The sequence below is a fragment of the Osmerus eperlanus genome, chromosome 5 (assembly GCF_963692335.1).
Source record: "Osmerus eperlanus chromosome 5, fOsmEpe2.1, whole genome shotgun sequence".
Taxonomy (NCBI): Eukaryota; Metazoa; Chordata; class Actinopteri; order Osmeriformes; family Osmeridae; genus Osmerus; species Osmerus eperlanus.
This window is the reverse complement of record NC_085022.1, coordinates 20,009,080-20,021,647: the sequence shown is the minus strand read 5'-3', so window position 1 is coordinate 20,021,647 and position 12,568 is coordinate 20,009,080. Positions and strand designations below refer to the sequence as shown.

The 12,568-nt window shown below is 41.3% G+C and overlaps 1 protein-coding gene across 1 annotated transcript; it reads right to left on the bottom strand.

Moving 5' to 3' along the window:
- Positions 1-1,161: 1,161 nt before the first annotated feature.
- LOC134021534 (neuroplastin-like) lies at positions 1,162-10,438 on the bottom strand. The gene is made up of 8 exons (XM_062462477.1): positions 10,154-10,438; positions 5,415-5,589; positions 5,214-5,308; positions 3,850-3,983; positions 3,379-3,652; positions 1,765-1,786; positions 1,489-1,565; positions 1,162-1,284 (listed from the first exon to the last, which is right to left on the bottom strand). The coding sequence occupies exons 1-7, from the start codon at positions 10,239-10,241 to the stop codon at positions 1,505-1,507; spliced, it is 849 nt and encodes a 282-aa protein (XP_062318461.1). The 5' UTR covers positions 10,242-10,438; the 3' UTR covers positions 1,162-1,284; positions 1,489-1,504.
- Positions 10,439-12,568: the final 2,130 nt, after the last annotated feature.

The window sequence follows — 12,568 nt, the reverse complement described above, 5'->3', positions numbered from 1 at the left end:
GTTTATATGGTCTTCATTGGGCTATACATTTGTATATTTAGCTTTGGCATTCTTTAAGAGAACTTCACACTGGAGCTGCCTGCATGTTGGGAGGTCAACTGTAAATCTTTCGAATGTCCATAGGGTGGTGCTGTTTTCATGTGCAACAATAAAAAACTAAGAGCAGTTCGTTTAAGCTGATGTCTTACCTGCCATTATTGAAAACTAGTGCAGTGCCCAAAGATTCCTTGCAATATAGTGTAGATGCACTCACATTGCAGTCTATAAAACACAACCAAATTTAAACAAGCAATCCATTTTCTTTTTAGATTTTTATTCTTAAAAATGAATAAGGATTTTGGGATTGCTTGACAAGTTTCAAACCTGACATAGGCCCTTTTGCACTGTCTCCCACTTTAGCTATAAAGAATCCATGCAGTTGTGTCATAGCTATGTTAAAGCTCTAACAGTGACAACTATTTTAAAGCTTTATTACAGAGAGAACTCAAAAGTTATTATAAGTTTTCAATACATGTCAATAAGGATAATAATTGCATAGGATAGAATAGCCATGCTATACAATATGCATACTTAAAATCTAAATCAATATGTTTATAGGATCAGAGTACATTTACTGAATGAAGTTTGTACATATTCTCCATTATTTCCAACTTTTAAATGTATCACACAGTATGAATAGCCTTCATATTACTACATGTTTAGTTATATTAGGTGATGTTGATACATAAATACATACAAGTACCATTAAATTATACCTCTGTCAAATTCAGTGGGACATTGCAAAGCCCTTAAAATGTTAAACAAGTACCAACTTATAAAATAGTATACAGCGGAATGAGAAACTGTACAAAACTGTCATACCATATCTGGTGTCATTTTCTTTTACATTGCAAAGTTAATGATGCTCCTAGAACACAAATGTTGATCTACGTAAAGCCACTCTCAAATGAACAAACCAAAAAGCCATTTCTGTATAAAACAGAAGGTTAATATCTTGCATGCTCCTCGGGAATCAGTCAAAATATAATAATCTGATAATTGGGACAAAATCATACACAACGACATGCAGCAACAGTGGTTATAATGGTAACAACTCTATAAGGAATGGGCCGCTCTGGGTCCGTGAACCTTACACAATAAAATCATAAGGCATGCCCCATACATTATAGCCAGTTGGCTCCTCTTCATCCATACTTAATGGCAGATACATGTTTATGAACAATTGCTATGAATCCCCGCCTTGTTTACCTTCATATGGTCAATACATCGAGAATATGTTTCTATCTGTAAATGAAGAGCAGAGAAAAGTCAGTCGAAACGGATTTCAAAGCAATTTCAATGTTGACATACAGTCATTCTAGCAATATGACAGAACTCAAGACTTGACATGATGCTTAACAAAACCGTGTTCACTGGATAAACAGTGTGATCAGCAGTTCATTTCCATCTCTTGACACTAATGAGAGAGGAGGGAGATGAAATACTCACTTAGTTGACAATCTGTTCAGTTTGTATTCCTCTGGCGCAGGTTTTTGTCTTTGTGGTTGTTGGTGGAATTAGTTTTCCTGAAATGGGATATGTAATTGACGAAATTAGGCAGATTTCACCCAGGAGAGTGATACAACACACAACCGTAGAACACAAGACATACTCAAACTTTCAGTGTTAACAATATATACCATAGAGGCAAGTAATTCTGTAGTTGAGAAACTGTAAAAAAGCATATTTGTCATTGCAATACATCTAGAACAAAGTTGTACTTACATTGGTCCAGCTGGTTCATCATCTGAGGCAGGAAAGGAAAGTGTTGAGAATTCAGTACAAATGAATCACTGGAGAGATGCTGTGCAACCCGATGAAATGGGATTTTTTTTATTTTTTATTTTTTTAAGGAGCATTGTGGAGCGCAACATATTACAGTGGCAGCACTGTAACAAGGCGCATGTTGTCTTCGTTATTCCTTTGTAATATGGGAATGAGTAGGATCAGACATGAAGCGCAGTCATGCTGATGGAATGGAGCAGGAATGGAGGTGAGGATGTGGAGCGGTTCCCTCATGTGCAGTTCCATCATGTGCTGGAGGAAAACCAGCTCGAAACTGGGCATGAGGTCACTCACAAACAGGAAATAATGCCAAACAAGCACAACACCAACAGAACTCCAAGAGGACACTGTCTGACAACGTCAGGCAAAAGGCCAGTTTAGTTTTTTCTCAATTATCATGCACAGACAAGCACCACACACAGAGATAGATTTACTCAGATTTGAGAGATGTATAGGGATCCTGTATATATGTTCAAAAGTTAAGACGCCCTTGGCATGTCCTTTAAACAGGACAACAACAATCCATTTCTTGAGTAACAATGACAAAACGGAAACATTAGCCAGCCAAAATGGGGATTTAGCATGTTGAACAAGAAACTGATTAAGAAATTAGACTTCAATCGTTTATTTAATGTCATACAAGAGATACAGCACATATGCTGTATGCTCTTGTACTCAGGTACAGATCCTGTACACGTGGGAAATAGTATTGCCGGGAAGGAGATGAGATTGAATGCTTATTGAAACTCAAGAGGCATGCAAAGTCTCTCACTTACCACAAACATGGTTTAGGTTATGCAATTTGGAAAAGGGAGGGGAAGATATTATAGTAGCTATCTTAATATGTAAACACAACCATACCAAACAGAAATATTTGAGGTCAGAGGAGCACTAGTGTGCAACCACTTCATGGCACTGTATGGCGTTATGCTAAAGGTTTAGAGGAAATAAATTACGAAAAATACAAAAACTGAAAATTACAAGATTAGTAATTGACCTACCCAAAATGTACTAGACTAGAATAGTGACTAAATATACACCTGTCTCAGAAAATAAAGGTAACTGAAAAATACATATTTCCTGGTCAAACACATTTAGTAAAAAAAACTTGAATCCCTGAATGTTGTCACAGTTAGGTACTTAGTGAAGTCCCATGAGGACAACTTTGCCATGACAAGGTCCCTGACAGACGTGAATAATTAAAAACCTTTGCTACGTGCAGTGTCTTCTTTCTCATGAATATCGAATCAGTAAAACTGTCCTAGAAAGGTGTATCCAGCTGCAACAATGTCCGTATGTTGAGAACGTGGTCGGGGCTGAATTATTGAGTGAAGGTGCAAGGACAGTGTCAGGTGACTGATCTCATGTCTCCTGTGAGAGAACTAAACCAAGCAGCAACCAATGAACTGTTTCCCCGACTTCACACCCTCACTGTGGTTTGATTACAATCAAAAGATACACCAGTGGTACAGACATCTTCTGGGAACCCAGTTTCCAGGAAAACATCTGCAACTCAACAGCAATTGAAACACGACCGCCATTGTAGAGACTCACCGTCTTGCATATCGTCAGGCTTCTTGCGTTTCTCGTACACCACAATGATGATCACCAGAAGGAGGACCTCTGCCAAAACTCCCAGCAGTGGCCAGAGAGGTGCCAGGTAGCTGCGAACTCGGAGCACAGAGATCATGGAGGAGGTGCCGATCATGTTTGTGGCGTTGCACTGGTAGTCTCCCGGGTCCTTCCCAATATCCAGGTTGGCAATGCTCAGCTCGGTATAGTTGTCTTTGTTGTTGATGAAGAAACGTCCAGAGGAGTTATCAATATCCTACAGACAGAGGGAGGGGGAAAAGAAAAGAGTGGTTTACAATGTGAAGAAACGACATAGATTTAGCCTTCACTACCGCTGGTTATCACATCAGATTCTGTGCTCATTCCTTTTGTAAGACATTCCCTGCATTTTATAAGTCCCGCTACAGGAACATTTAGTGACGCCCATTGCTACGCAGGGGGAGTAGGTCCTACCATGTAGACACCGTTGTCCAGTTTGCGCCAGGACCAGATGGGGTAGGGGTAACCCACAGCCTTACAGTGGAGGACGGCCCGCTGGCCTTCATTTTTGTTCTCACTTCGTTTGTGGCCTATGATGTCAGGGGCAGCTACGACAAGGAACAAGATCAGTGATCATTGACCTACAGTAAAGGCGGGAAGTATGTACTGAGGACTTCTGTATAGAATGCTCTTAACATATTAGCATTGGTACATCTTAAAATAATAGCATTGGTACATCTTCAAACAATAAACATTACCATGTTTGTTTGCGTTTCTAGCTAAACGCTTTAGTTATTCTAACTAAACTGGTTGGTTAGACCTTGGTTCATTCATTTGTTAAATGATGATGAGCCATCAAATTGCTGTACAATGGCAGAATTAAATGGATAAATTCAACTTCTTCAATTGATAGAAATAGATAGATTTGTATTCATAATACAACAACCACGGCAGTACTTTGTAACAGAATACACATTTTCATAGACACGAGAGCACACTTTTATACATTTGCTGTGTAGCTGTGCTCTCTGGCTTTCAACAGCTGCTGTGCAGCAGCGAAATCATAGACGCTCTCTCTAATCCACTAAATTAAGGTAATTCCTGCTAAGTCTTTTAGGCACGATTAGAAGAGAGCGTCATAGGGAAGTCTCTCAGCTGAACAAATGGACACACATACACAGTGACTCCAAATGGGATAAACAGTCATCAGAAAAGCAGTCATTCATCAAAGTCACATGGGGGGTCCCTTTAGAATTTCACTCATTGTGCATGTTGTTAAAACTGGCCTCAAAACAGACACGATTTTAGAGGATCAAACAGCAATAGATTATAAGGTCATGATCATTCTCTTTGCATGCCTTTTCTAATTCCGGTCCCAGTTTGTAAGAGAATAGATTTGAATAGGTGGGTGAAATCCTTCCTACTAGATCGACGACGAGTGAAGGTATTCTAAAAGAATGACCTTTCACAGGAGATGTACACAGTATTAGTGAACAATTCAATCATTTATCAGTATGTCAGGAATCAGCCATGAAATCCGAGGGTCCTTAACCAAAATTTCCTTTTTGCATCAACAGCTCCACCTCAGCCAGTGGAAAAAGCTGGGGGCTTTTTCAGCATTGAGACCTAATCCCAGTTATCAAACAGACAAGACACCATCTGCCACCACTGAGCTGTCCAATCATTAGATTGGAGGTGTCAAGGGTATTGTACGCCCCTGAGCAGCCAATCAAGCTTTTTCACATGCCGTCACGTTGGGTCCTTAACAATGGTAACATCTCAAGCTTGTCTTGCTCCTTCAGTTCTTCTGTAAAGCGAATGACCGTTCCGAATCTTACCTCGAACCTCAATGGATAAATTGGCGGGGGGACCCATGGCGAAGGTGAAAACACACATGTACTCTGCTGCGTCATCTCCTCTTGGTTTGTTCAGCCTGCAGAGACACAAGCACAAATAACAGCATGTCAGCCCTCTAAAACAGTGTGTTTAACACCAGCAGAGACGTCGGGCCAGAGGAGACACGAGGCTCTGGATCCTACCTGTATTCAGTGTCTTTTAGGTCGCTGCGGGTCTCCGCAATCTCCTCTCCGTTTTTCATCCAGTAGCTCTGCTGGTGGGGGTACTGGGAGCTGGTCAGGTTGCACTGAAGGGTAAAGGGGGGGCTGTGAGAGTCCATGGGTAGTGTGACGGCATCGGATCCGCTGATTGATGGGTCTGAAACACAGACATAGACACTGTGTGACAGATGTATGGCGCTCCTGCCCACCTGCGTGTGTGGAGATATGTTGACAGATCTGAACAAACAAAATACATGCAGCAGAGGGCTTACTGGAAAACCACAAAGAGAGCCTAATGTTACAGAGTAGCAGTGTGGAACATTTGTAACAATGTCGTCTATTAGTTATATTTGACCCGAATGCTCTGCTGAAGGGCGCCAATATTGACGTACGCAACGTGGGAATTGTACATCGAGATGTATCCAGTCATTTCGGAATAAATCCCTCAGAAAAAGTTACGAAGCACATTCATACATACCTTATACCACCAAGACGGCCCTGTGAATTTGTTTTATAGCAAACAGGGAAACATTAGGCATATAGATGTCTGTTGGCTCTGTCCGACAACCCCGTAATATTGCAGCTCACATCATTTGCAGCTATCAAATGTTGGTTAAGCCTGGAGGCAAGTGGATCTGACTTGGGGTCAGGACCCACCCTCCTCTTTGAGGAGTGACTGAGAGGGGAGATTTGATGATTTCTGATTGCTCTCCCAATGGCTTCTCTGTTAGAGAGGGTCCATCTAAATTCACGATGCAAACTATTAAGTATCCAGCATACACTGTAGCTGGTCACATAGTATCTTCCTAGATCTTAGACTGATCTTAGATCTGAGGTCCATTATTGCAACATACAAAATGTGGAACAATTGAAGCAGGAAAAAGATAACAAAACTACAGTGGATTAATAACATTAGGACACACACATTAGGGAAAAGGAAACAGTATTTACGTAACTATTCAAGACAGTGGAAACACAATATAGCACTGAACTAATACTTGGACTACAGGGAAATTAGGAGCAGGGAGTGTTGGGACTGCTGAAGACTGTGAAAGTCACCAGTCGGGGAGTCAGGTGGCTGAGCGGTTAGGGAATCGGTCTAGTAATCAGAAGGTTGCCGGTTCGATTCCCTACCAGGAAAATGACGTTGTATCTTTGGGCAAGGCACCTCACTCTACTTGCCTCGGGGGAATGTCCCTGTACTTACTGTAAGTCGCTCGTCTGCTAAATGACTAAATGTAAATGTAAGTCGGAGGGAAGGACAAAACACAGCGCTGCGGAGGCCCGATCACGATGGAAAGGACGTTTGATGCCTCTGTGTTGAAGGCTTGCAGTGCAGGAAGGCTTCTAGGAAGCTGATGGTCCTCTGGAGGAAGGGGGACGTTGAGAAGCATGGGGAGCACTAGCGGAGCTGCCCTAGAGGAGCCCGTCTACACTGACCACTCACTCTGCAGCACAGTAATAGTGGCCTGAGCACGGATCCAGGTGGTGGCTGGGTTTTGGTGCAGGTCGTTTCTCCTGGGGTCGTTGCTGGCTCGGCACTCATAGGTCCCGGCGTCGTCTAGCAAGAGCCGTGTGACTCCCAGCACGCTCACCGCATTGGCGCCATAGGCCGTGTTAATGGACACCCGGCGCTTACGAGCGCCATCCCATAGCTGCCTGAAGGAGTCAGCCCTGTTGATCTCTGCATACCACCACTGGATCTCCGGGGTGGGGTTCCCCACCACGTCACAGTACAGCTCAAAGGTGTCTCCTGTCAGCTTAGTTTCAGATAGGGGCGACTTGACAAACCCAGCTGAAGAGATGGGGTGTGTATCCAGCAGGATGGATGATGGGGTAAAAACAGGGTAAAGGTGTAGGATGAAAAGGCAAGAGAAATGAAAGGATAAATTGAAAAGGAACCAGTTGGAAAATAAAAAGAGGATGGATTAGACTGGAAATCATAATAGAAATAAATCAATTAAGAATTGTAGCAAATTATAAAATATCAAAATGATGGTTAGACAGGAGAGAAATAAAAATTGAGAGCTGTGTATAGCATGGTGTGCATGTTGCATGATTTAGTCTTCAACACTTTCTTCCTCTATGAAATATAAAATATAACTTGACTTTGTCATAACAATAAACTGAATTAACTTGAGTTGACATCCCTAACTATCATCTTAACTCAATCTGACCAGTGACCCGTTCATTAACAAACCAGTGCAGAAAATCTCAGACCGATCACAATCCTATGTAGTGGCCCCTTCTCTCCTGTTCACTCAATGCAAAACTGACATACAGGCTTACAGTCACACACTGCCACATGCAACTCACAGTGTGCTGATTTGAAGACACTGCCTCTTTCAGAAAATCATGAGATGAAAAAGGAACAAACAATTCATAATGAATCTCATGAGAGGGGGAGGGCTAGTAGACAGAGCTGTGCAGTGCTCCTGAGCGGTTTCTAAGTTTGAGAAGAGATTTATAGAGGAGGCAGTTGTTAGTCTCTGGAGAGAGTGTAGGCGAACAGTAATAGTCCTTCCCCATCGCCATGGAAGCAGGTGCTTCACTCTGCATGAGCACAAGAACAGCTCTAGCTAGCCTGTTAGCTCCACACATACTGTGGATGTGTCAGAAACACCTACCTTCCAACACAGTGAATAACAGGCCAGTGAATAACAGGCCGGTGAACAACTTAACTGACAAGTGTGAAAGTGCTTTGAATGTGATATATTGCCCCTAGAAGACTTAACATAAAATTCATTGGTTCACCAATCTAAGATCTGCTGTGTCTACTTCTCGAGATGTAGCAAGCACACATTTTTGTTTGCATAGCTTAATATTATCACATCTTGGCTCTTTTTCTGATGTTCTTGGATGTTAATGAGTTTCGTTTGTCACATTTTGTGTTGTCATGGTTAATAGCCTCTTCATATGAGTGTGTTCCAATGTGTAAGCACACTGACTGCCCACACTTGATTACGCCTCTTTGTAAGGGGACTGTTAAAATGATGAATATATCACTTTCTTCACACCTCGGGACAAAAGTATTCTGGACATTACAATGAACCCTTTTAACACCACAGTTTTAAAAACACTTTCTATGATACAATGTTCGTTCCTCACAATTCCTATGCTTTTTTATCCAGAGGGAAATCAATGTTCTCTCTGATCCAATGATTAACGGACCTCCGCAGTGAAAAGATATACTGGTACCTAGATGTTATTCAGGCCAAATGGAGCACACAGCCTTGGGGAGTGGCAGCCTACCAGAGGGTTATATCTGATGCCTCTACATATGAACATCTATTAGCAGATATAAATGGGTCTTCCCCTGTGGACACCCTATGCACAACACCTTGTAGCAATGTAGTCTGCTGGACTATTCAATTTGGATTACCAACCCTTGTTGGATTCAAAGCACCAATCCCTAAATAAACATACACCATGACACTAAGGTTACAAGATGTGTGTGTATGGAGGACTGGTTAGGAGAGGAGTTTCTGGGACATTTGACCTCTGATACCCTAGATAGCTTTATCTTTATCTGGGATGTCGTAAACCAAACTGAAGATGAAATCTGCATGTGGAAAGAGCTCTCCAGGCCTGTTGTTACCCTCAATGACTTGCTTCAGAACAAGGGCAAATATTTGTGGTAACAGACTGACACTAATGATTTATTTTGTAATAAAGTCTGCTTAGATTGTTCTAATTTGAATATTCTATGGATTTTTCAATTACTTTTTAAATTACTGAGATTGTATTGACTTCATATTCTTAGCTTTGTTTTTTCTATGTTCTCTCAGTTCACACACACACACACACACACACACACATTTTTCTATGTTCTCTCAGTTCACACACACAATGATGATTCCACCCTTGAAGAGAGATGTTGTGAGAGGACATTAAAGCTAGTTCCCTTTTGCTGCATATCTGGTCTAAAAATAGAAACATGCAGCAGAATGGACTGTTGCTATATACAGTACAGAAGATATCTTTAAGATCATTGGGCCTACACATGACACATCTTCCATGTTTGGCCTAATGCTTTTAACTGCTGAAACGCGATGGTCTTATCCATTTCTACCTGTGTGAGTTCTGTAGGCCTATTCTTGTATTCGGGGGATTGAATTCCCGAGTCATTAAACATATATGCATATTTAGAACACGAGAAAATTAAAGGGAACACTCAAACTTATTTTCAACGGGGTTGGTAATGGAAAATAAGATATTATGCATTCAAAATGTAACTGCGGGTTGTAGCCTGCTAGGCTACTTGATTTAGAATTCGTCCCTCGTCCCTTCACCTTCTCAACGTTTAACTTGTCCTTGCTGAAGGAACAGCCTTTGCGCTAAATGGTCATCCACCGTATGCCTTCCTTGTAGTGTATTGAAACATAACAAATATTGTAACACAAAAATATATTGCGTTAATTAGTTGATAGTCAGCGTCATCTTAATATGTCACGTAGCTAAGATGATTTTATTATTGATAGCCTACAAGGAGAACATTTCAAATCTGGCGTTCTAATCACACGGAACAATTTACTGGCGTAAAGATTTGAAAAATGGCAATACAATCATTACTCTGCAGAAATACAGCCTCTAAGTATATACATTGCAATACGTTACATGCACAATCAACTGATTAAGGCAGAGGCAAATCAGTCATCAGTCTCCAAAGCCGTTTAGCAGCCATAATTCCCCCGGTTTTTATAAGGCGAGCACATTCTTACCGTTCTGTGAAGCAACCGAATGCAGCATTAGTCCAACTATCGCCACCGAGAGGTACATTATTGCAGTTTTTCGTTTACCAGGTATCATCTACAAAGATAAAGGGACGAAAAGCCGGTAAGGGGTGAGGTTGCTTGAGGGAAGCAGGACAGGATGAAGGATGCTACTGAGCTGATGAAGCGACCCGTACAATATCCCAATTGGGCCACGCAAAAATGCGTCGATGGACCAGGCTGCTGGTACCAACGATACCTGAGCGGTTGAATGTGTACCCAGTGCGCCGAGATCTCGACCCAAGAATCGAATGGGAACCTATTCTAATTTAGCAAATCCCGCGAGATTCTGCATGTCTAGAAGTATACATATTACGTGGGGGCAAGGGCCTTATTCATATGTCTTACTATGGATTGAGAATAAGATGAAAATGACATTGAGATGAGAGTGGTCGGTTTTAGGTCGTCTATAAGCGAATGATGTTCTGTTTCTGCCACTACGGCCGTCACAGATTGCCAGGTGGTTTGTGGGTCAAGCTGTTAAATTCAGACACCTGGCTTAGCTCTGACCTCAACGGCAGCGCAAACTGCAATTGGATTTATAATCCTATTTCACTGTAAACTCAAATAGGGTAACATAGCAGTCATGCACAATGAGAATATGGGTTGAAACATGAATAACCGGAAATAGTTTCTCAATGTTATTGAATGCTCAACTAAGATCATGCTTTTGCAAGGTGGGCTGAGTCTGAAGGTTACCGTATGATTATGCATGGATGCATTGTATTGTTATGCATTGATCCAGTTAACTGATATGAAAGCATGACACTGTCTATTTTTGTTCATGCTAACAAAACCCACACATTTTTTAGTTTATATTTTATCAATTTCAAATCTTTACTTGGTTCAGTTTGTAGTTTGCATAATACTGCCATCTACTGTCCAAATCTATCACATCCAATGCCCTGATCTAGATTCACAGGAGGGTCCAGGGACTATGTAGGCTGGAAGGTTGAAGGATTAATAGAAAAATATAATTGACATTTTCCTGTAATGGTACACAATTAAGACTGTAAACTTCTTCCATCCTCTATTGTCTGTACATCTAACTGAACAAAATGATTTAGACACGTATAACGCCATGGACACTTCAGAAAATACCTAAAAGGGCCTCAAGATTGTAATGGGAGATACCTCATAGAATAGGTCATTTGTTTGTGTGAGATGGATAACTGCTTACATGAGAAGAGAGAGCATAGAAAAGTTTAAATTTTGTTATGTTATACAAAAATGGTATAGCATAACATTCATTTTCAGTGTACCTTCACTAGGATTTCTCTAAATGACTTATACATGTAAATGATTTGGTATTTATATTTCCCTCCACTTTAATGCCCTCCCTCATCCATGTTTCAGGATGGTTATGATTTCACAGGATCCCATTCCTGTCAAGCCCAGTTATCCAATCGCTTGTATAAGTGCAGACACAATGGGTACGCCTTCCTTTGATGTGAACCAATGACACCAGAAATGTGGTCCTCTGCCTGCAGGGCAAACCTTCCCACAAAAACTTTTAGTCATGCATCACTGAACTCTACATGTTCACAAATGTGCACCTTCTCTCAGAGTTTTTCTGTGGTACAAATCTCTTTTTATGTAGCATTTAGTATGGAAAGAAAACAACAATGGCTTTCAAGATTGAAGAGTGAATTTGGCAACAGCCCTCTTGTGTCAAATGTGGCTTTTGGATTCATACTCATGGGTTTGGAGAAGTTAGTGGAGTTGGAGTTTGAGTGCCCTTGCGATCCTAAATGGAACGGACTGTTTTCGTCTGCGTTCTTTGTCATTCCCGCTGTCATGGCTTTCATGCTAATGCTGATAATACAAGGATGCAGATATGATAGAGGGTGTCCAATAACTGTGTCTATATCAAGCCTTGTCCCTCCCATTGTGTGGCTGATCTTGCTGTTCCTCGATGGACAGTATTTTGCCTGTGCAATGACAGATTGGAGTGGCAGATTTGTCATCGTTGACAAAGCTGCACCTCAGAAGTGGTGTGAGCCAGTCCTTGATGATGGCACATTACCGGAACTTATGATTCACTCTCAGGAATTATTTGTTGAATCTCAGGTGAGAAAAGAACACAGGTGTGTGATTGTGTGATTCGTCAAAGAAAGTTCAAACTAGCGTCTGTGTGTTGTGAAATTACATTTGCAATTGCTACTATTGAAAAATCGTTACAAATCTCAATGGTAAATACAACTAGGTCAAAGTTATTGTCATTTTTGTATTTTGCCTGTAACACTGAGTCAGTCTGTTGTGTTTTTCCATGGTTCATGCTTTAGGTGATTGGCATTGCTCTGCTCATCTTTATCTGTGTGGGGCTCATAGTGTATGTGATCAGAGAAAGCTGCCAGCAGGAAG